Genomic DNA, 23,266 nt, shown 5'->3' on the forward strand with positions numbered 1-23,266 from the left:
ATTGGGTTGAGTCAGGACCTCTCTGACTGCCGTATCTGAAGCATCCCCCTCTTCAATGAAGGGCAGTCAGATGCCTTCAACCCACTGTGAACTTCAGGTTCTCGTGGGTCTTCTGATATGAATTAGTCAAAAACCTCTTCCTGGACTGTTTCTTGGATGCCAGGGCTGTCAAGAGCTTTTAGCAGATGATAATGTTTGTGGATTTGGCCCGTACTTCAGCCGGAGAAAACGTACAAATCTTGAACCCCTTCTGCTCGGGTGCATGTGGTATTCTGCATTCCTTGGGAACTAACTTGTAATTTCTGGATTTTGCTGTGGTGATTCTGGCCCTTTGCTATTCCTGCTCCCTAGCCAGAATTCATAATAAGCGCCTTATTCCCTTGGTGATTTCATATAAGTTATGTTTTATGTAAAACTGCAATCCATTTATAGTGGGCTCTACCACACGCATATATTTTATATGTGCTGTATTGTTTTCCTGCTTCTACAGAAAATGTTCCTGCTGCAACAGTAAGGCAGCCAGAGAAAGTGGTTGCAAGCCGCCAAGAAATATTTCAAGGTAAGCGGATTGTTTAATAGGATCCCTTTCTTGTATTTTTTCCATGCCATGTTCATGTTACCATTGTTAATGATGGCATAACAACTTCTTTCAGATTAGTGTTACAGATGTGTAGATTAAACTATAAATTGCTCTATTGTAAGTTTTTAGTATGGTTTTTTAAACGTTTTTGGGGAAACTACTACAGACTGCTTAGCAGGCTACCTGTATGGTGTAATGTAGCATGCGTTAGGTACAGTATGGTGATGGCACAATGTACCTTGTAATTCTCCTGACAGCAGTATTATGATAACGGATTATAAAGGCAATAGATGGTAAACATATTGCAGTCTGAAGGCTCATTAAAGTAAAGAACACCAGCCTTTTAACATGAGTGTCCTTCAGTAGGGAGGAGATCAAAGCTTCCTAGTTTCCATTCTATTGTGCACCATAAAATATGTCTGCAGCTATGCCTTTTCTTTAATATTGACAGCATACCTACAGATAAAACTGTGTTAAACACATGAAGACATTATGTTCACATTCATCCATTATTTTATGTATGAATAAACAGAGTTTACCTGTTTCTGATTGCTCATTGTTTCACACAGGCCTGAGGTAAATGTATGCATCATCGGAAAACTCATCAAATCCTGCATTACTGTGACTACAATAAAACAGTCAGACTTCAGGCCTTTTGAAACAATTGGTGTGATGCCTTACCGAAGCCCTTTATTGGTTCAGCCGTTAGCTGAATTGATAGTTCAGACTCACTTCCTCTGGAACAGTAGTATTTAACCTGTGGTCCGGTGTCCCCTGTGGGTCCGCGAAGCCTACTCAGGGGGTCCACAGCGGTTTAAGAATGAAATAGTATTAACAGATTAATTGTGTATAAATGAAGAAGCAAAATGTAAAATTGAAAATGTTAAAACGTTCTGTACATGTGAACGAATTTAAAAGTGGAGGCTAAAATTAAGATAGTATTCTCCGATTGATTTATGGGGGCAGGGGAAGTGTATCAAACAGAATATAGTATGAACGATGAGTGGCCTCAATTGAATTTAGAAGAGCTCCAACCTTTCCATAAATATTTAGATTTTCTTTATATTTGTGAATTATATAGAAAATATTTCATTATGTGTTAACTTGTTTGATGAATGCTTGTTTCTTTTTTTTTTGTGTATTGTTTTGTGGTTCGCATAATTTTAAAACGCTTTGGCCAGAGTCCCCAACTTCCAGTAATGACTCAGGGGGGTCCCTGGATTCCAGTTATGTGTGAGAGAGGGTCCCCGGGGTCCAGTATTAAGCAGGGGGTCTACAGAAGTGAAAAGGTTAATAACTACTGCTCTTGAAAGTTAAAATGCATATAAAATAAGATACTTGTGTTAACATAAGTTAAAGCACAGTTTTGTGTTGATGTTGCTCCTCAAGAGGCAGATTAAGTGACTGTTCTTTTTGAGAATTCTAGTCACAGGTAAATGTCCATATATGTCAGTTGCTTTATCAAATCCTGGTTAAAGTGGACCTAATGGGTGGCACGTATACTGTTTACAAATATTTTTCCAAATTAATGATCCATTTGTTGCACCAGAACAAAGTGCATGTATTACATTGGTTCATTGGAAAATATACTCCTTTGTAGAATGGAAAAAAATTCATGATTTGTGGAGGAGCTCTGATCAGACAACTTAAATTGCAGTAATGTCCACAATTTTCATTTCATGTCTTGGCCATAAACCGTGTAGAAAATAGATCCCAGCTCATGTGAGATCAATTAGTCATGTTAGAAATAGACAAAGAAATTGGCAGATAAAATGGGCCTGGCATTTCTTATATGCCATGGCATTTTGTTTCTATTTCTTAATCATTTATCTTCCTTCTGATTTGGCGCTTACTGACTAAATTTTGAAAACAGGGTTCCAAATGACAGTGGTCATAGGCTATTCTTAATCACGCCCCCATCTCTGGTGCATTTTCATCTTACTAACTGTACTGCTATCTGTCTGGTTTCATTTCAGAACAACTCTCTGCTGTTCCAGAATTTAAGGACCTGGGTCTTTTGTTCAAGTCGTCCCCAGAACCTGTTGCCCTCACAGAATCAGAGACAGAATATGTTGTCCGCTGCACGAAGCACATGTTTACGAACCACATGGTGTTTCAGGTGAGGGTGGGATTTCATCTGGAAACGGTAGCTTGAACTGTATGCCAGGTGAACCAGGAGCTGTGTTGAGGCCAGTATCCATGCACCAAGCAGAGATTTGTCTTTAAACTGGAGATCACACCTTTGAATCCTACCTGCGCTGACTTTCATCATGCAAAGTTTGGTATAAGTACCAACGAGATGGGCTAAGGTTCTCTGAACTATCATCTAAGTATAAATGGCCAACATTAATATAGTTATTTGTTTATACGCCTCCTACCAAATGTTGTCTTGCTCTTAATAAATTGTCATCCGCAAGGTTTTTGAAATTGAAGTGAAGATGAATGTCTTGCTGCCTTCTTGGGTTTAAAATGCATGACACAATCTGTGGTACGGCAGAGAACTTTAGAGCAGGCCTCTTGCCATATAGATATTGAGGAAGGAGCAAACTCACAATTCAAGGCACACGTTTTACAAAATGACCTATTTCAGTTTCAGCAGCAATAAAAATGTCATTCTCTGTCTTTACAGGAGCAACTGCAGTCAGTGAAATTGTGGTTTCACTCAGGCTAGATCTCTGCTGCATTGAACGAATTACTGTGCTTAGAAGCATTTTTCAGTCAAACCGCACAGCTGTGGACTGACCCTCTCAAGTCAACACTTAAACTTTACTATAGCTGACATTTCAGCTTTCAAAGTAGCAACCTAGTAAATAAATTTTCATGTAAAGAAATACATAGAAGATTTAGAAAATATATTGCGATATGAGTTGAATGCAAAACACCGTTATGAGATTTTTCTGTTTAGACATCTGTTAGTGATATGCATTTCTGTAAGAGCTTGGTTTAGCGCATGCGTCGATCAGTTGTCACTATATAGGATGTAATGGAAATAAATCCCAAGCACTTTGCTTAATGTAGCAAACGTTCTCAGTCTGTTACACGTTTAACTTACCACGAGACACCAATTTAGTGTCCAGGTGCATGCCACCGCTGTTCTTGTCATTGGGTTTTCGTTGCCCTTAAAACTGAAAACTCTTAACAGATATAATTACCATGTTTATTTTTATTTATTTATTTATTTGAAAGGTTTTATATAGCGCTGGCTAGACCCAGAGGTATCAGAGCGTTTAACAGGAGTATCAGACCTTAGTTGCAGGTTACATCGTTACAAAGGTTACACAGTTTTAGAGCATAGCTGCATAGTTGCATGTTAGGTCGAGACAAACAATAAGGGCATATATGTAAGGGAAAAAGCAGGCAAGGGACGAGATTCATGGTAGAGGGGGTAGGAGCAGGGGAAGTAGACAGAGAATGAAAGGAGGGAAAGAGGAGGGGGAGGGTGAGAGACACAGCATGGAGGGGGAGGGGGACGGGGGCACAAACCGGTAGACGAGTAATAGCTGCGTCCAAAGTCCAGAAAGCTGTGATCCCAGGGGAAGTGGTATCATTTGCCCATCTCTGTTGCGAGAGGCTCCCTTTACGCAGTGGACTCTCTCAGAGGGGTCACTGAGACTTCAGAGTATAAATATTGGATCTTTCCCCAACAAGGGGAGAAGGAGTGCTTAGTCAAAGGGCACAAGGGACAGGGGGCTAGGCGGCGTAGCAGGCAAGGGGAGAAATTCAGGGGAGAGGGGATAGGAGCAGAGGAAGTAGACAAAGAATGAAAGAGGGAAAGCGGTGGGGGAGGGGGAGAGAAAGAGCATGAAAGAGGAGGGGGATTGCAAGCCTTTGTTTCACATGAGGAAATGATATTGGATTGGCCCAAAATCATTGTTTGCCTGCTTCCTTCCCTCTGTAGTTTGATTGCACCAACACCTTAAATGATCAAATTTTGGAGAACGTCACAGTTCAGATGGAACCAACAGAAGGTTATGAGGTTGTGTGCTGCATACCTGCTAAACATCTGTCTTATAATCACACTGGTACCTGCTACACATTGGTCTCCTTGCCTGAAGAAGATCCAGCAGCAGGTAAGCAGCAGAAACTCTGTGATCTAGATACCCTTTTTGTTTATGTAATGCATGATTGTTGTGGGTTTGTAATTCTAGCAGCAATCTTTGTTGGTGATGCTCACAGCTAAAATTGAGGCACTGCATATATGGGCATTACCCAACCCTAATTGTGTCAGAGGCACATTGATTCCTGGCAGAATGACAATCCTCAGAATTTAAACCATATAAATGCGCAGATATCAAGACCCGCACCCGCGCTTTGCCAACTTTTTGTTATTTGAGGTCATTAGCCCTTTAACCTTCTTAACCTTTTTATTAAAATATATTCGGGGCAAATTTGTATCATTTTTTCCCGCATTGTTGGGGATTCTAAAGGTACTGGGGATTTGGGAGTTCCTTCCCAGAGAGCTAGAATAGTAGCCGAAATGTGGCAATATTTATTTTATTTTTTAAATGGGGGCGGGGGGGGGGGGGAGAGTGCTGTGCAAGAAAGCATGTGTTTTTTATAAATCTAAATGACATCCACAAAATGTTTCTGTACCAAGTTTGCCTTCTTACCAGCTTTTTTGAAATGGGCAGAGTTAAAATAATTCACTGTAGAGTTTTCGTTTTTTTCACTTTTAGATTTGCAGGACATTCTGGGTCAAAAAAATAAAAACTGTGAATAATAATACAGAGATCTACACATGCTACACCAACCTGAATTCCCCCAGGTGTATTGTTTAAGAAACATCTGGGTTTGGTAGGATTCCATGAGTACCATTCAGCTGCGGGCCCAAATACTGCAGATACCCACAGGTACCAACATTCCAAGAACTGTTGGAATTGAAAGGGAAAAAAGTAGGGGAGCGTTTATGAGCTTTTGACTCAGTGCAGAGCATTCCTGTCTTTTCCCTTGCATTGGAGCCCTTTTGGCAGCCAAGCGCCTACTCAGGCACCCTTGCACAATGCTGCAAGGGTGCCTGTGTTGCATGCAGGATTGTTTTTGTGCAGGAAGGGTCACCTTCCTGCACAAAATTAATCCTTGGAGGCATATTCCTCTCTCTGTGTGCTGTATGCTGCAGAAATAGGAAGAAATGAGAACTAGAGATATTATTCCTTTCTACACCTCCCCTGGGAAGGTGTAAGATTTGGGTGCATCCCCAAGTTTACAAGTTATTGTAAATCTGGGGATGCGCCTAAATGGGAAATACCCATACAACACCAAAGTAGCGCAACAATTTATGCAGCATTGCGTTACTTTAGATTTTTTGAAGCCACTCGGAGCCATGCAAAGTGGCTTTGCGTGGCTTAAAAAATCTGACTCCGAGGTTTGCGTCATGCATGTACCACATTGCATGGTGCAAACGTGACGCAACCCTCATAAATAAGCCCCACACCGTTTCCACGTTGCACTTTGGGGCCTTCCCTGTCCTGAGCAATAGGCCTTCAAGCCTACTGTTTCTATCAGCAGTGTGGGAATACTGGGTGGTTGGACTTTGTATTGTGAGAGGTATTCTCCCTCTCACAAACGTGAAAAATCTGTGATTTTAGCCAACATTTGATTTTTACAAGGCATGCTGAGTAAAAAGAAAACATAGTGAGATCTGTTCTAACTTGTGGTTGTTGCTATGCATCCTCTCCATAGTTGTCAGTTCCCTGCTGCTCAGCCAGTGTGAGTGTGATGCAATGCAATGTTGTTGAGTGCCTGGTTGGTGTGAATGTGAGTTGGAGCGAGTGGGGTGAGCAGCAAGAATGCTGCTGCTGGTGGAGCAATTACTGTGAACCTGTAACTAAGATATAACTTATGCAATAAATCTTCATCTTATAATCAACGTGACTTGACTGCCTGCCTGCAAGGGAGTATCTTCGTTTACAACACTGGTGATGATTTGGAAAAGGTACTACGTTTGTGAAGACTGTAGAGACAAAGAAAAAGGAAGTTTGAAGATAAAGTAGAACCTATTGTAAGCAACAAAGTGAAAATAAGTGAAGACTTGTGAAGGAGGAGTAGATGCCCTAAGCCCCACCAGTGTCTTCATCACCAGACAGCCTGCATACTTTGAGGGTGATCTACTTGATGTGTCTGTCACTGAAGAACCTAGACGGCAACATTCGTGTTGTGACCGAATCTGCAATGCAGCTTTATTGGTGTACGTTGGGAGCAACTTTTAACATCTATTGGCAGCAAGTGAAAATGTGGCGCTAAGTGAACTGCCAATCAGACTCTCTAAGGAGCCAAGATATGATGTAATTGAATTACGACCACCGTGAGGTTTAACTGTAAATTCTTGAATTCGACCCTTACTTCAATTTGCCAGGTGACAAGTGCATTGTTTCTTCTTATCTTGCCCCATTTTTGTGTGTGTCGTAACGAGCGTGAGGCTGGTGTGTACTGCTATAGGATATCCGAGCACAAGTGGGGTGCGCGTGTACCGCCATCTTGGTAAATACATTTCAGGCGTGTGTATTGCTGTAGGAAGCTGGCTCTGTATGTGATATATCAGTATTCTGACATACCATGTAAAGAGTCCTTGGGTTCCCTTATAAGTGGACAGGGGCTTGCTCAGGCAATCCAAAGGTGCTCTATTAGGAGTAGTGTAGTTGAGCAGCCTTAGGCTTAACAGAGAGGAGTGCAAGACATCTGCCAACACACACAATGATCAATAAATGACACACATGACTCAAGGAGATCCACACCAATTTATAAAAATAGCAAGTATCTTTATATATGTTTAGGCATCGGAGAGAAATCATTCAGGTAAATATGTTTTTAAATATAAATTGTTTTCAGCTCAAAAAGTGGGTACTGCAATTTTTGAGTTCTGCAATGTTATCCTATGGCAGGAAGAACAAGTTCTGCAAACAGGTATAGTACAGCAACTTACTGGGCCTATCTCTAGGAGTTAAGGTGAGTGGGGGGCAAGATCCAAGGCAGCACCAACAGTACACCATTAGCGGCAAGAGGGTGCATGGTGCAAAACCGCATCAGGTACCTAATGTTATTCTATGGAGATCGGTCTCTGCAAAAGGAAGGCTGCAGGCTCTGGCTAGGTGGCCAGTTGAGCTGAACCGACAGGGGTGCTCAGGCCTTGCAATGCTCGGGCGTAGGGACACCTTTGTTCCTCTTCTCCACAACTCGGGGGAGACCAGTACAGATGTGTCCTTAGGCATTGTGTTTTTTCTTACCGGAGTAGTCATGGTAGAGAGGGCCTGAGAGCAGAGGCTGCAAACTACATTGGAGGGTCTACAAAGGGGGAAACCACAGTGTACTCTGGCTCTGGAGGTCCTTGTTGGCACCGTTGGACCGCTTCGACTCGGGCTTGGAGCAAAGTGTACAGTGGTAGTCTCAGGTGTCGGGTTTTACTCCAGTCGAAAGAAGAATAACCTTCAAACTCCTCACCCACGCATACAAGGCCCTTCACAGCACCGGACCCGCATGCCTGAACAGCCGCCTCTACTTCCACACACCTAAAAGACCCATCCGATCAGCCCAGCTCTCACTGGCCACTGTCCCACTATCAGCAAAACTAGAAAGGGAGGAAAGTCCTTCTAGCCCACAGCCAAAGCCTGGAACACCCTCCGCCTCCACCTCCTACAATCTCTCACATTGCCCCAGTTCTGGGAGGATCTCAAGACCTGGCTTTTCAGGTGAAGACAGCACTCAATGGAGCTAAGCCCCCACCCCCCAAGCATCTTGAGCGCTTTACCAACCCTGATTGATTGATTGATTACTACTTCCCAAGGCTTCAGAGTCCTTTCTAGTGGAGTTGCTGTGAGATACAGGGAACAGTTCCGCTGTCCCACAGGAGGTCTTGGTTCTTTATCGAAGGCAAGCAGTCCTTCAAGTTTCTGGAGTCAAAAGCTGCTGGAGGAGTTGACTTTGGCACAGCTTTCGACGAGGGATGCAGACAGGCCCCGGGGCTGGTACCAGGTGAGTTGCCGCTTCTCTCCTCCCTGCTTTGCGGTCTTCAGTGTCCTCTTTCATCTTAGGTCATCATGATCTGCTTCTCTGTTGCCAGGGACTCATCTAAATGCTCAATTTAGGGGTGTTAGGGATGTGTAGGGTAGTAGCCAATTGGCTACTGACTCTTGGGGTCTCTACTCCCCCTATATGACCACTTCCTGTTAGAAGTGGGCATAACCCTTTCCCAGAATTCCTAAGTATGCCATCACAAAGATGGCTACATCTAAAAAATATTGTGTCCACCTCAGTTTAGCCCACCTTAAGGGTGTTACTAGCCTGGGGGTGGCATGCCTACCTGACCAGCTAATTTTACCACTTGTCCAGGTGCCAAGGGAGCTCTGAACATGGGGTCGGCTTCCTCTCCTGTGAAGGAGAGCCAGATTTGCATTTCAAAGGCGGCATCTCTTTGAAGCTTGCTGGCCTGGGAAGGCTAATCAGCAAGTCATCATGTGGGAGGGGCTGTTACATCCCCTTCCCGGACAGCTTTTGTTCTGGGCCTCCTGAGATCAGAGGCTCTCACCCTAGGAGGTCAGAACAGTATCTCGGGTGAAAGAGTGGCAGACACCAGTCAGGGAGCACACCAGAGGCTGGTTGGTTTTCAGGGTGCACTTCTACGGTGCCCTGTGGGTGCATATATTGGTAATTCCATCACTGCAACAGTGTGGGTTTATTAGTAAGAGTTGTTTAATGCCAAGCATCCTTAACTTCAGTGAAGCCATCATATCATGTAACTGGGGAACTCATTTTCACCACTGCCCAGCGCTTGTTTTAAAATGGCTTCCCTGGTCACTTGTACTGGCAGCAATATAACTAACGAATACAGGGCATAGCTGCTCTGGCAGGTATGTCCTCACATATCATATATAGCACCCTGCCTTGGGGCTGCCAGGCATGCTGTAGTGGTTACTTATGAATATCACATGCAGTGTTGGGGGACAGGGCACACAGGGATGTGTGACATGTTGAGTTTTCACAATTGTCTGCACCAAGACACCCAGCCTGCGATGGCAGACCAGCATGTGCTTGGTGAGGGGTCCCTTAGAAGTTTTTGCTGCTGCCCTTAGGGACCCTCTTTAGTAACTCAGGCCCTAGGTACCAGCGATACTATTTACTAGGGACTTGCAGAGTGTGCTAACGGTATTACTAATTAGGGGAAACAATTGAACATTTTTAGGGAAAGAACACTGGTACTGGGGACCTGTTTAGCAGCAACCCAGAACACGTCAGTCAAAGTTGCATCAAAGACAAGGCAAAAAGTGTGTGTGTGTGGTGGGTACTGCAACAAGAACCCAGCTCCCTACAGTTGCCATGGGAGGCGCTCATAGGCGACTTACTGGTGTAACAGCTCTATGGCTGCAACGTGCACTGCTGCGGCTGAGGGAGAGCAGGAAGCAAACTACAATGCACATCGGAACCTGTGCAAGCGTGAAGGGGAATGATATTTCAATGTACACTGCTGCCGTTGGAATCGAATCCATTTAACTGCAGGTGACAGTAACTTTAAAGGCAAAGTGGTTACGGCGTACGAGGGAAAAGGTTGGAATGCGCGTTAGAGCTGCAACAAGTATTTTTCAAAAACTTGACTTTGTTTACATTGGGCTTGTGCTACGCAAGGATTGCAAACATCTGTCTGGACATTCCACTCTGCTTTGAAAAATGTGTAAAGTGTCTCCAGGTATCCGGGACTTGAGAGGGATTTCGGGTTAGAAGTCGCTCACGGGCGACTTCGAGTGTTATTGGTGGATACTCCCCTATGCCATGCTCAATATATCTGAGTGTATGTTTTTGTTGAATGCTATTCTTAATCTGCTGCCCGTGTATAGTTTAGATTTGCTGCATGCATCTATTTTTAGAATGCTCCCTATATGTCTGAGTGTGTTTTTTTTTTTTAAGGCTGCCTGTGTATGTATATTATGTCATGTATGTTAGATTTGTTGTCTGTGGTCTTTTACCTCTGGTTATGTCATGTACCCTAGGGTTGCGAAGTGTCAATCCCAAGGGTCAAGGTGAGGTTTGGGGGTTGTGTACCCTAGTGTTGCACAGTGTCCTTCTAAAGGGTCAAGGTGGGTTTAAGGGGTCGTGTACCCAAGTGTTACATTGTAGGGTAATGAATCCTAGCGTTGTGAAGTCTTTCACAAGGGTGAAGGTGGGATTCAGGAATTGTGTACCCTAGTGTTACGTTGAAGGGTCGTGTACCCTAGTGTTTTGAAGTGTGTGTGTCTGTGTTTTACCTCTGTGTTCTAGTTTCTTGAAGTATGGGGAGTGTGGGACCCAAATGATGCAAGTATCTTTAGGGGCGTTATTTGTTACCGGAGTCCTGCAGAGGGTTTTCCTGCTTGATTTCTATTGTATCTAATGTCATGGAACTGTGTGATCATTTATTTCCATCTTTAGTCCTTTTAATGATTTGTGAGTTTCAATTTTACTTTCATCTTTTGCCCTTTTTGTTATTGATTATTTATGCACAAATAGTTTGGGGGCTTTTTCATTGTTTATTGCCATTTGTACCTGTATTAGTGTTTTCAATTGTTTCTCTAAGGGCAAGAGATGGTGTAGGTGCTGTAAAATAAAGTGGTTGAGGGGAACATGTAGATGGTTTCCCCAATGTATGAGCCGTAGAGGGCGTGATTATGTCCCTGGTCCTGTCATAAAGTTAACTGGTCCTGCTCCTATGCATATTTTCAGTACCATAGGCTGTTAGAGAGTTTGAGTTGTCTGATTAACCTATATAGTGTGATTTGTATGAATAGTTAATAAAATATCATCTTTCTGCATAATTGATGGAGTAGATATATATATAAATTTGTAGGACTTATTGTGTGGTTATTTTTCATCTTGCGCCCTGTTGTACTTTCATTATTTCTCTAAGGGGAGGAGATGTGTTGTAACCTGTTGTTTTGTTTAATGCATTCTCCCCATAGATTCTATGTTCTCGGCTGCTTAGCCAGTGTGTGAGGTCATTTGAATGTTGATGCGTGTGTGTGCTTGCAGAGTGTCAGTTGATGAAAGTGGGCTGAGCAGCAAGTATGCTGCTCCTGGTGGGGCATTTACCATCTTAATTACAACCTGCAACTAAGACATACTGGTGGTGTGTAGTTTTGGCAATGTATTAGGGTAAGAACCCGCTTACTGGGGTGAAGGACGAGTTACCTGCCAGAGAGAGAATTTTTAATGCTGATTTATTTTGATATGCAGTGAAGTTTAATTCTATACTGAATGATACCTACTAAAGAATAATTTTCTTTTAATGTTACAGTTTAGATGGGACAATCTCAAAAGTAGCACAGTAAGGTCAAAAAATTGACCTTGGAAATTGTCTATACAAGTCCATTTAAAGTTGCATACCAACTCTCAGACAGTCCTCTCATACTGCCACCTGGAGCCTTAGGGTTTTGTTTGTATGAACGCCGAGAGAAGCTCTGCTGCACACAGACAAACTGCACACACACAGAAACAGCACTCTGGAAAGCTAATTTCTCTCTATGCTGGGAACAAAGTTAGGACTGAAGGTCTGGCTGCACTGTGCTCTGTGCGTGGTGAGGCTGAGAAACTAGAACAAATGCTGGACATGTAAGGGGCACGTTGGATGTATTTCACCATTTTGACAATTACCTTTTTTTTTACATTGACTTGGGGACTGTAAACATAGCTATAGTAAAGGACGGATACCGGAAGGTTTTCAAGATATTCGACAACTTGTGATTATTTCACCATAGTAGTACTGTCCATATGCCAGAGTTTAAATAAAAGTTTAGTTCCTTACCTCGTCAGCACTGCAAAATCGTTTGAGGTGGGTGATGTGGCGACTCCAAAAGTTAATCGAACCTTGTGGTTTGTTTTATTGTTCATGGTTTTAATCGTTGTGCATTTCCTTTACATAGACCTGTTCATTATTAAGGCTAGATCTGCAACTGGACACTGTGTTTTTGGTGTTCTTATTGTGCCATAATTGGGTTCGTAGTATGCCGCTAGCTACATCAGTAAACCTTGACTTCCACGTCTACCTACACACGAAGAGTTCAGTGTACAGCAAGAGTGATTTGGCTTTCTAACTGGAATTCAGTGGTTCTGAAGTCCCCCAAGTGCCCTCCATGGGTATTGCCCACTAATCTGTTGGTCCAGGACACTAGGAAAATGCCTCCAATTCGGACAGAGAAATGTTAGGTACAGTGCGCTTTGCCATCTGCTGAGCAGTTGTTTGTTAGCTTGCAGAGAGACAAGTGGTGAGAACCACAGAGTAAAACTGACTCTTAAATATTCCCATCGACTTTATCTTCTAATATAAGGTGTCCAGGGCAACAGTGTTTACATTTGTTGCGGTCTGTGTCAGCCTGAGGGAATTGCAGGCTTCAGACCTTCACTTAATTTGTTGAAAAGGATCTTGTTTTTGTTTGTAGAAGATTAAAGTACCTAATTGCTGTTTAGTTCAAATTAAGAATACCCTGCTTATTGGACCTGTTCTTCTTTCCATGACCTCCCTCAGTGGCCTGTACGTTCAGCTGCATGATGAAGTTCACTGTCAAGGACTGTGATCCAAATACTGGCGAGGCTGAAGAAGAAGGCTATGAGGATGAGTATGTGGTACGTATTTATTCTTCTCACACTTTTCACAGCTGTGGCATGTTTTGCATGCCCTCCTGTTTGTTCTTTTTTATGCTGTTTTAAGCAACAAAATATCAAAAGCATTGCCCTCTTCCCAAACCAGAATAGTCAGAAGTTAGTTTATGAATCCAAGGAATCGCAGACAGTTGGTGAACAAGATGGCACATTATATAAAAGTAGCGCACACATAATGTAAACATAAGTACCATAGGAGAATCCTAAAATAATGTTGTTTGCCAAATTAAGCCTTTCTAAAACCACTGGCAATCTTTGAGTTGTCTCAATTCTAGTAACATTTATTTGAACACTTTTGGCACTCAGCCTTTTGGCCGCTGAACAAACAAAACTGGTAATTACTTTATTCAAAATTGTTTAGCAAAGGATTCAGCCCATCACCGAAAGATGCTTCCTTGTTATTCCATAGCCCAGCCCTGGTAATTTATCAATCCTGAGTGATCTGTTTTAGCCATTCAAAGTGTAGTCTTGATCAGTGCATCTCATGAAGTAGCGTTTGAACTTTGGGACATCACTGAAAACAGTGGAGCAGCAGAGGTATGGAACTGCGGATACATGGCTGCTGCCTGGGCGTTCCAGTGTTCTAAACATTATCGAGAGCTCCAGCTGTGTTCCCTTTTTTCCCACCATGGTTGTGTGCAGTTGGCCTTTATAGAGGTCCGGGCTAGCAGTCAGTATGCGTAACCCCAGTGTACATGTCCACCATTAATAAAAAGCCAGAGGCAATTTTCCTCTTGCCCTTTCTCTGCTGTTTCTTATGTTATACTCCTAACTTCTGCTGACAAGACATTCTGTGGCAAGAGAATCTCTGAGTGAACGAGGTACAGGTGAACCTTTTTGGAAACTACTTTGTTGGTATATTGTTATTTTAACAGAAGCCGTTAATGTGCCAAACAAAAAGATACTAAGGAATGAACAAGTCTTTGCCATTTAAAAAAAAAACTCCTGATAAATATAAAGCAGCAGAAAACATTGTACTCTCTAAAGAGAGCCACAAATGGAAAGCCAGAGTTCCATGTAGTGGTTGTCAAGCTCTAGAAGATGCAAGAACAAAGGAGTATGAGGTTAGAGGGGTCACCTTGGTAATCAGTGGGGCATACAGCACAACAGAAAACACTCAGGTTGTGGTCCTTCTCATCAAGAAATTATCCTACTCCTTTATATTTACTAATTGATTTCCCAGTGAGCCAAAAGTGGAGGAGTCGTATGCAAAAATAATCTCCTTGCCTCTGCCCAAGCTCCCCTGCAGCATGGGATAGAGCAATGACCAATAATGGGTGAATGGCCAAAATCACGCTGGAGACACCCTTATGGGAGGGAACAACATTGAAAGAGGCATGTAAACCGCAGGGATGCGCCCACTGGGACCTGAGAGGCATTTCCAGAGTGGGAGGATGGGACCATGAAGCCCTTTGAAGAGTTACAGGAGGAGCATAAGCTCTTACACACGCAATATTATAAGTATCTCCAGCTCAAACATGCCCTACATGCAGAGGCCATTTATTGGGAAGACATACATGACTATGCGCCACTTGAAAGCAATGTCTTGAAGGGCCCACTACGTAAAGGGGTAGATTCCTCTATGTACAGGATAATTATATACACTATCACTGGCAAGCTTTAAAACTTGCGACTGTGGTGGGAAGAAGATGTGGGAGCCTTGTAGATATAGACGGGCCAGCTGCCCTGATACACCCTCTGGAAGTAGCCATCAGAGTTGGATTCCATCATCCAATTTTGGGAATTGCACAGAGTGTATCTAGACAGGGCCAGACAGCACACAATCCTAAATGGATTAAAGGAGCGGAGTGATGTTAGAGAAAGTGAAATCCTTCACAATCCACAATTTGTTATTGGATGTCTCTGGAGACATAGGCCTTACTGGAGAATATTACCATTTTGCTTGCAAGGTATAGTTGTAGTAAAAAGAGACATTGCACAACCATGGATGTTCTCTACACTGCTAACAAAGGAGAAATGGTTCGCAGGAATGTATGTATGTATGTATGTATGTATGGGGGCTGAAAAAGAGGAATTTGCAAGTAGAGTCTATCCCAACAAATTTGCGAAAGTCTGGGGGAGGTGGACAGAATTTTATCGACTGGAACCCGAAAACTCAGGCATCGGACATGGGATAGCCCAATATTGTTGTTATGCCATCGAGCTGTCCGTGTTTAAATATAGGATTGTCCCTCAGTGTGCCTGGTGGACTGCCAGAGTTATAGTGCTATACACTGTACTCCTTACTTGACAGGTCGAATTGTGATGTACGAATATGGAATGTGCCTTGTAGTGTGCTCACTGCATTTCCCAAACAAATGTAAATAAAAAACAGTTGGAAAAAAAGAAATGAAGGAGTCACGAATCTGCGATGATGGATGGAGGGGCTGCTGGCTTTTTAAAAAACTGTATCTGATTTGTGGGCAGCCATCACCCTGGGTGTGAAACTGATGCCAGCGTGTTTTGCTTCAGTGAAGCTACCCAGGGAGGCAACTCCCTGCACAGACGTGCAGGCCCAGTCCAAAGCCTCCAACCAATGTTGTATAAACTGCCAACTGCCCAGCCCTCCCGCACACTGCATCAGGAGGCATTTCACCAAAAGAATTGACTCAACAGAGGGAATGGGCCCCAGGCATAAGGAAATGTACCTAACTTGAGTCTGGGTGTGACTTTATTTCAAGTGGTTTCACTGAACTTTCTAGAGCGCAGCTCAGATCAGTAGAATGTTACAAAAGAAAAGGGTTTGAGTGAAGACATTGTCAAGTTATTTTGTGTAGCCACAGGTTAAAAAGAAAGAACTTTCAATAAAATGTTCCGTACATTGGAGCATCCATTTTTTTTTTTTTTTTAAATACTGAGAACCATTATCTTGGATGTCTACTGTGAATATAGCATCTAAACCCATGGATGAGGGAAACTGGTCCTTGTCTGTATAAAACGTGATGAACAGTGCTCATAGATGTAAAATAATTTGTTCTTCGCTGTTGATGGGTGTCGAGCTGAAAAAAAGATTCTACCTTATATTTTCATTTATTATATTATTCATTGATCACCAATGTGATCTGTGCTGTTCGTCAATAAAGATATTGAAAATAAAGCCCAAGCTGCTTCAGTTCTTGGTGCACACCTCCAGAACACCCAGAAAATATTGTATTCTGTAGCGTCCTGGAGACTCCCCTCCTTTTCCCTCTCCCTGAAACCAGAGCCCAACAGCCATGCTCTTTAGGCAATTGAAGCTGTGCCTACATGCCTGATGAGGTCCAGTAAAACACCACTGGATGCATTTGTCTAATTTAAAGTGAATTTATTCCAGCAGTACAACATGTAATTCTACTTTTGTCACAGGATTGGAATCAATTGCATTGAGATGGCCCTTTCTGTAATGCATACTAAAACATGAGATGCAGGATGAGCTAAAACTTGTTGTAGTGGTTTAGAAGCATTAACTTGTGTATTCTTGTTGTTTATCTGTTTTATCCATTCACTAAGCCACGGGCAAACATAGCAATTCTGTGAATGTCATAGAGTGATAAGTAGCTTTGACTAGTAGCAGCATTGACAATATACCTAACTATGGGTTTAATATGTCTGCACACTTATCAACCTCCATATATAGATAACATGATCTCGTCAGACTTGCACGAGGCTCATTTAAATTCCTGACTGTAAACTTGAGTAACATGTTTAATCCTTCTCTATTTATGTGGCTAATAGCTTACTGGTACCCATGGGAAGAGCATCCTTGACAATGTCACTGACCATGTGATTAACTTCTTGATAAACTTAAACGGCAGTAAGCTATGAAGGACACCGCTTGTGCACACTTGCATGTGAAGCCCGTTTTAAGAGCATGCTTCTAAATTTGAATAATACTGGGTGCCCACGAGTGATGTGATTCTCGTCCAGAAAAGCACCTCAGTGCTTCTTCTTGGGTTGGAGGCACCATATGCCAATGTAATAGTGGATCTTGGAGTGAGTGGTTCTCAATATCCTATGGTATTGTAGGTTTAAAATGTAAAGGTCTTCTGAGTTATGAGCTAGACTATCTAGGGATATACATTGTAATTTTGTGTAGTAGTCTAGAAGTGGAAACATCTTTAGAGTGCATTAGAAAGTGATGTTGTTTTGCTATGTCTGATTTTACAATTAATTATGTTGAACTACCTTCAGCTGGAAGACGTAGAGGTGACTGTTGTAGACCACATTCAGAAAGTCTTGAAGCCAAACTTTGGAGCAGCATGGGATGAGATTGGAGATGAATATGAAAAAGAAGAGACATTCACGTTGTCTTCCATCAAAACTCTTGAAGGTAAATCACTATTCACCATCATTTTGTTGATCAGAGAGGTGTCAGTTCTCAGAAATTGTCCATGAGTTGCAAATGTGTGGAAGAAATGCATTATTTCACTTATTGTGTTATGTAGCATTAACCCTTTCACTGCTAGTGTGTTAGCGCACCACTGTGTTAGACCTTTTGTCTAGAAAACCGGCCTTAGATTGGTCAGGCACATGCGTTTCTTTGGTGTCTGTGCTTCCATACAAAGCAGTGCTTTACCCTGGCACATCCAGGGCTGGAAGAGTATCTATTTATAGCCTGTAGCTATTATAAATAATGTGGTGTTATTTTTTATTTATTCATTTATTTATTTTTAAACCCATTTACTCAATATTTTGAGTTATCTCCCGTATCGAGAAACATAAATCCAGGAACACGAGCAAAATAAATGTTGCCCTGAATGTCTTGAGTGCGTCAAAACCAAATGTGTGTGGGTTTCCTGAGGGAATATAGACGACACAATCAATTATGCAGTATTCACAGAGATCGGGAAATTGTGGCAGTTCATTTGTGCACTGTGTAGGCAGCTGGCTCTTTATATAGTGGACCAAAAAGAGGTACACTGTGTAAAGAGGCCAGGGAAACCCCAAAGTAATTACAGAGGCATAAATGACACCCCAAATGCTCTCGTTTGTGGAAAATCAGAGGGCAGTGCTTATGCATTTATCACAGACGCACATAGGCAGTATGTGAGACACACACTCAAAGAAATCTGACACCAATTTATAAAAATAGCACATACTTTTCTATGAACCTCTTCCTGGGCGGCTGCTGCCTCGGTAGACCCCCCCCCCCCCCCCCCCCCCCCATTGCTTCTCTGGTGTCTGTGCCTGCAGGAGAGTAGCTCCTCCACTCCAAGGGAGGTTTTTAGACAATTGGTGAAGCACTGGCAGCCCGCCTGGTTTCTTGGAGTCTACACAGCGGCAGGACGACTGCTTCTTCCACGATTGTTGGGCGCAGCAGTCAGGCTGGCAGGGTTGGCGCCAAGTCAGTCTTTGTTCCTTGGTTCTTGTGACTCCACTCTTGTTTGAACATTCCTTCTTTTGGTCCATTGAAATCTGAGGTTCTGGTATCAGGGGGGAGGTCCCCTAAATACTCAAATCTGATGGAGACTTCTAGCTGCAGATTCCTTAGCTTCGAACTTCCCCGGCGTCAGACTGGATCTAGAAACATTTGTGTGAACTGTGCCCTGTGCGCCGTCGGGTGGCCTTCTTCGATTCCGCGTGTTGTTGTTGGCATCATTGGCCGAAGATAGAGACGTTGCGATCACCTATACAGGCGCCACCAGGCGCGCGGACATCCGTTCTTTTTGCACCAGTTTGCACTGATCCGGTGAAGATATACCCCTCTGTCTCTTTTTGACAGACTTTTTTTGCCATTTTGTCGAATATATTTTCTTGTGTGTGGAATGTCCTCTAGGAAGGTAGTGTTTAAGCCGCGTGGCGCCGGTCACCGGGCCATGTCGGTTACGACCCACAACTAGTGTTCTTATGGTGTCCCGAGCGCGACCACGACTCAAAGTTGTTCTTGGGCTGTAGGGCCACAGCTGAAAGCTCTGAGGGAGCCATAAAAAGGCTTATTTGCATGGGCATGGAGAAAGCAATAAAGAGTGTTTCAAAACTAATCAGTTTGTCAGAAGTCACTAAGATGAATATCTTTTTTTCTGTATACATTTTAAAATGGTCCCCTTAGGATAACATAGGCTACCCTATTGACTTAAAGAGTCCTTTCTTGAAGTTGATCTGGGTTGGTGCTCTAAATTTCCTTTTATCAACAATGTTAAGTAAAATCAATGCATTTAAAAGTGCCTTCTGACTCTTTGGATTGTGGTGAAATTCCAAACTCAATGGCTTTCCACACCCACTCTCCTCCTTCAGTTTACTCTATTGGTTACCAGCACCACCACTTTGACACTATCATCAGAAGGAAATAACACTTTCTTATTCTCAACAATATATGTAGCTAATTCTCGATTTGTTTTGGTGACCAAATTGTTCACATACTAGCGAAGCAAAGTAAAGAATTTTTGTTAACCTTTTGAGATTCCACATTACCCATCCAAGCGTTGGCTTTGGAATCCTTCTTAGGCCATGTTTGTTTTAAATCTATCTACTCATTGCACAATCAAAATGAGCCTTGCTGAAGGTATTAAGAGCTGCCTCCGTATTTTCATGTGTTGAGTAAATACACTCCGACAAAACATGTATAGGATGTTCAATTTAAAAAAAAAATCTGAAGCAACAATGAAGACAAGAGACCATTACAGTACATTATTAGCAAATCATGCCTTTCTGTTGGATACTTCCAACCACAGACTCCTCACCTTAGAATACTCACCAGGCACCACACTAGATACAGAAACTTTCTCAGCAATGCACCTATATGCCCCTAGGGGTGCCATGCGGCTCTGTACAAATCTGGAAGTGACAGAGTGGAGCAACATTTACGCATTACCTCCTTAGCACTGATGTCCGTTTCTAGCTTACCTATTTCTGTGGGTCCACAGTTAAATGCAGTATCCACCAGAAACCGCTTTACCGAAGGTGAATAACTTGTTCATTTTCCCTGTAAATAGAAACAATATCTGTGTGTGCAACCCCCACCATTATGTATTTACATATGGACATGGTATTGCTGTGCATGAATTTTGTTTACAGCTACTCCGATACAACAAATGTAATTGTAATTTGTTTTATATATCCAATTAGAGGCCGTTAGTAACATTGTGAAGTTTCTGGGAATGCAGCCATGTGAGAGATCCGATAAAGTGCCAGAAAATAAAAATGCTCACACTTTGTATTTAGCAGGTAAGCCATATATATTTATTGTTATTCTTGAAAATTGGAATGTTGGTTGTTTCTGGGGTCCAATAAATCCCCCCCAGAGTCATCTCTGAAGGTAATGCACTTATTATGTAGAGCAACATCTACTATTCACATAGGCTCTTACTGCAAACAGCTTTTCAGTTAGCTCAGTGCTGACTGTGCAGATTTCCTGCAAAAGAGACCCATAGGGGTGCATTGGACCTGGTGACCTTCTAGCACACTATAGTAGGCGCTGCTTGTCTCAGGAGTGATGTGTGAGTCTCCCTTCCACAGTGTTTGATTTTCTCTGTCCAATTGCTAATGTCTCACTCTCTGTGTCACTGTTTACGTCTTTAGCCTGCTGTACTTGTGTCCAGCACCCATATCCATCTTCAATGTGTTCGTGTTTCTCCTTGTCCCGTAAGAGAAGATGTAGACTTCTTTGAGACTGAAGAATTAGTCCATTTGGCCAGGGGTACAGAGTGATCAACTATTGTCTTGCATCTTACGCTCTCTACCGCTCTCCCGCCAAAGAAAGTTTTGCATCTTATTATGTCCTGTCTTTGGTGTACGGTCTCGGGTCATGATGCAAGTCTCTTGTGGTACTACTTCCCTGCCTGAAAATCAATTCATCTGAATTCAGCCACTCCTTTGCTCTTCCATTAATATAGATACATTGTTCTGTCTGATGATCTGGAAATAAGGGCTAGAGCGAGAGGGCCTACCTATGCTCTCTTTGTTGCCTTATACCAAAACAATCCCCTGGTGCTGGAGCACGGTAGCAGTACCCTTTTTGTCCAGATTGCCAGCAGTCTCTGTTCTCAACAAGCCGATCTGAAGTGCCATGGTGATGTATTCATACTTTCCTAAGCCAATCAGACTTTGCCCATAAGCCCTGGTCCATTTGCCCCCTAATTTGCTTAGGGATCCTGATATCAATACAGGTTCCAGAACATGACATTACATAGCCATATGAACCTTACAAATGACTTTGTATTCATGCCCTGGATAGAACTTCTGGAGTGAAATACTTACGGTTTTCTTTGCAGCATAGCATAATCTTGTTCATGCTTCATCCTAGATTTCTAATATTCTCCCATTAACATTAGCTGTTTTGAGGTCTTACCTCTAGAATGGTTAGGAACACTCTAATATATGCATATTTTCACTGCTGCTGTTAGAGTAAAGCAGTCTCTGGAGAAGTGAATTGTAAATGTAAAGACTGTAACTGAATTATAAAGAGTTTTGCTCTATCCAAACTACCTCCTTTTAAAGATCATCCTTTTTATTCAACGGTCAATAGTGAGGGTGACCCAGTGAAACTTAGGAGTTTTGTCTCCTCGTATCTATGTGTCTGGGACTTCCAGCTTCCCAAAGAGCATTGGTAAAGCCACATATTTGAGTTGAATAATATTAAAACAAATCCTTTCCTTGTCTTTCTGTGAGTTGTGATTCTTTTTACATCAATATTGTAGCTTGTTTCTTGCATCCGCTGTAGATAATAGACATTTGACACATATCTTATTGTCTAATACCCCATCTTGGAGACCGGGGTTCCACCCAGATCCAATCCCTGATTTGGTACCTGACCAAACAATCATTTATTTCTGAATAAAATGTTTTATCTTTCAGTTCCCTGAAGCTGTAAATAAATATAATCTGAATGTAAGAAACACCTTCATTTTTGTCCACTAGTGTCCTAACTCCTTAGAGTGCTTTAGACAGAATATTTGTGTGCAAGATCTAGTTAAGGCTGAATTACTGAAAAGAATGAGGGGAGATAGAAACATGGAATTAGGACTCTAGTGGACAACAATGAAGGTGTTTCTTATTCATATTAGGTTTATTTACAGTCTTGTGCTATATAATAATGTGAAGCTGAATTCATCTCTACATGCAAAGCGTTTATCACATTTCTTAAACGGCAGAAATGTGGTTGTTGCAATGAAGTGAAGCATCAGTAGAAAAGCTGTTTTTATGAGCTTCCGGAGAGTAATGAGAGCCCAAATAAGAATACTGGTAATTCTTTACAAAGGAGCAGAGAAAACCGTAAGAGCCTGTCAAACCCTCCACTCGTTGCACACAATGATGCATTGGATTGAAGGTCTTCTAAGACTCCACTAGATGCTGAGTGGGCATATTTGGGCATGTGATTACTGATGCTATTTCGCAGAATGCTGACTAGTAATGTGCCAGTTGGTCATCTGGAGCAGGAGAACTCATTTAAGCTTGTCAAAGCTGATCTTGCCAGACAGAGTGCTTTGTGTACATTCTTCTGATGTAGAACAACTTCCTTGATTACTGTTGACCACATTCCAGTCAGTTAGTTTCTTGCTACCTGTGCCACTAAAAGGAGGGTCCAACCCTATGCACATCAACCTTGCTCGTGCTGCACTAGGAACAGTTCCACCTGAACTGCCAGGTCATGTCCCTTCAGAACAGTATTACAAGTAGTTGCAGCCCGGCCAGTTTCTTTCTTGTTAGTCCTCATCAATGAAGTTCACTGCAAGTCTTATAGAACAGCAAGCATGGGTCCCATATTTAGGCATAACTGTTGGTGGAGTATGCTGCACTTGCGTGCCAATAGATCGTAGAACGTGTGTGCATCCCTGTACCGGTGTCAAGGTTGTCTTGCGAATAGATTCAAAACCTTTTGCTTTCATATGACAGTAAGACTATCCCATATGGTTGTTAAGATACATATTACTGTGTCATTGTATGTTCATGGGAGGAAAATTATCCAGGGGAATTCTAATCGTGGTTTTCTGTAAAGATGAAGATTTTGTTAGTGTTTGGTATGTGGGGTATCACTGGTAGCTGATGATAGTCTTGGTAGACTTTGGGAGATGCTTATAACAGTAATTCTGTTGGCTCTCCCTGTAAGGTTAGGTGGAGGGGAGAATTCAACTATGTGCTGTACCAAGGTTGTCT

General features: G+C 42.4%; 1 protein-coding gene across 1 annotated transcript in view; it reads left to right on the forward strand.

The window, feature by feature from the left end:
* COPG1 (coat protein complex I subunit gamma 1) overlaps positions 1-23,266 on the forward strand; it is a 123,733-nt gene that overhangs the window by 89,901 nt on the left and 10,566 nt on the right. Inside the window, exons 18-23 of the mRNA XM_085624373.1 lie at positions 491-559; positions 2,557-2,699; positions 4,479-4,650; positions 13,062-13,159; positions 17,366-17,504; positions 20,240-20,338. Coding sequence (XP_085480499.1) covers positions 491-559; positions 2,557-2,699; positions 4,479-4,650; positions 13,062-13,159; positions 17,366-17,504; positions 20,240-20,338 — 720 coding nt within the window. The remainder of the gene's footprint in view (positions 1-490; positions 560-2,556; positions 2,700-4,478; positions 4,651-13,061; positions 13,160-17,365; positions 17,505-20,239; positions 20,339-23,266) is intronic.

This window comes from Triturus cristatus, chromosome 9 (assembly GCF_964204655.1).
Source record: "Triturus cristatus chromosome 9, aTriCri1.1, whole genome shotgun sequence".
In the NCBI taxonomy this organism is placed as follows: Eukaryota; Metazoa; Chordata; class Amphibia; order Caudata; family Salamandridae; genus Triturus; species Triturus cristatus.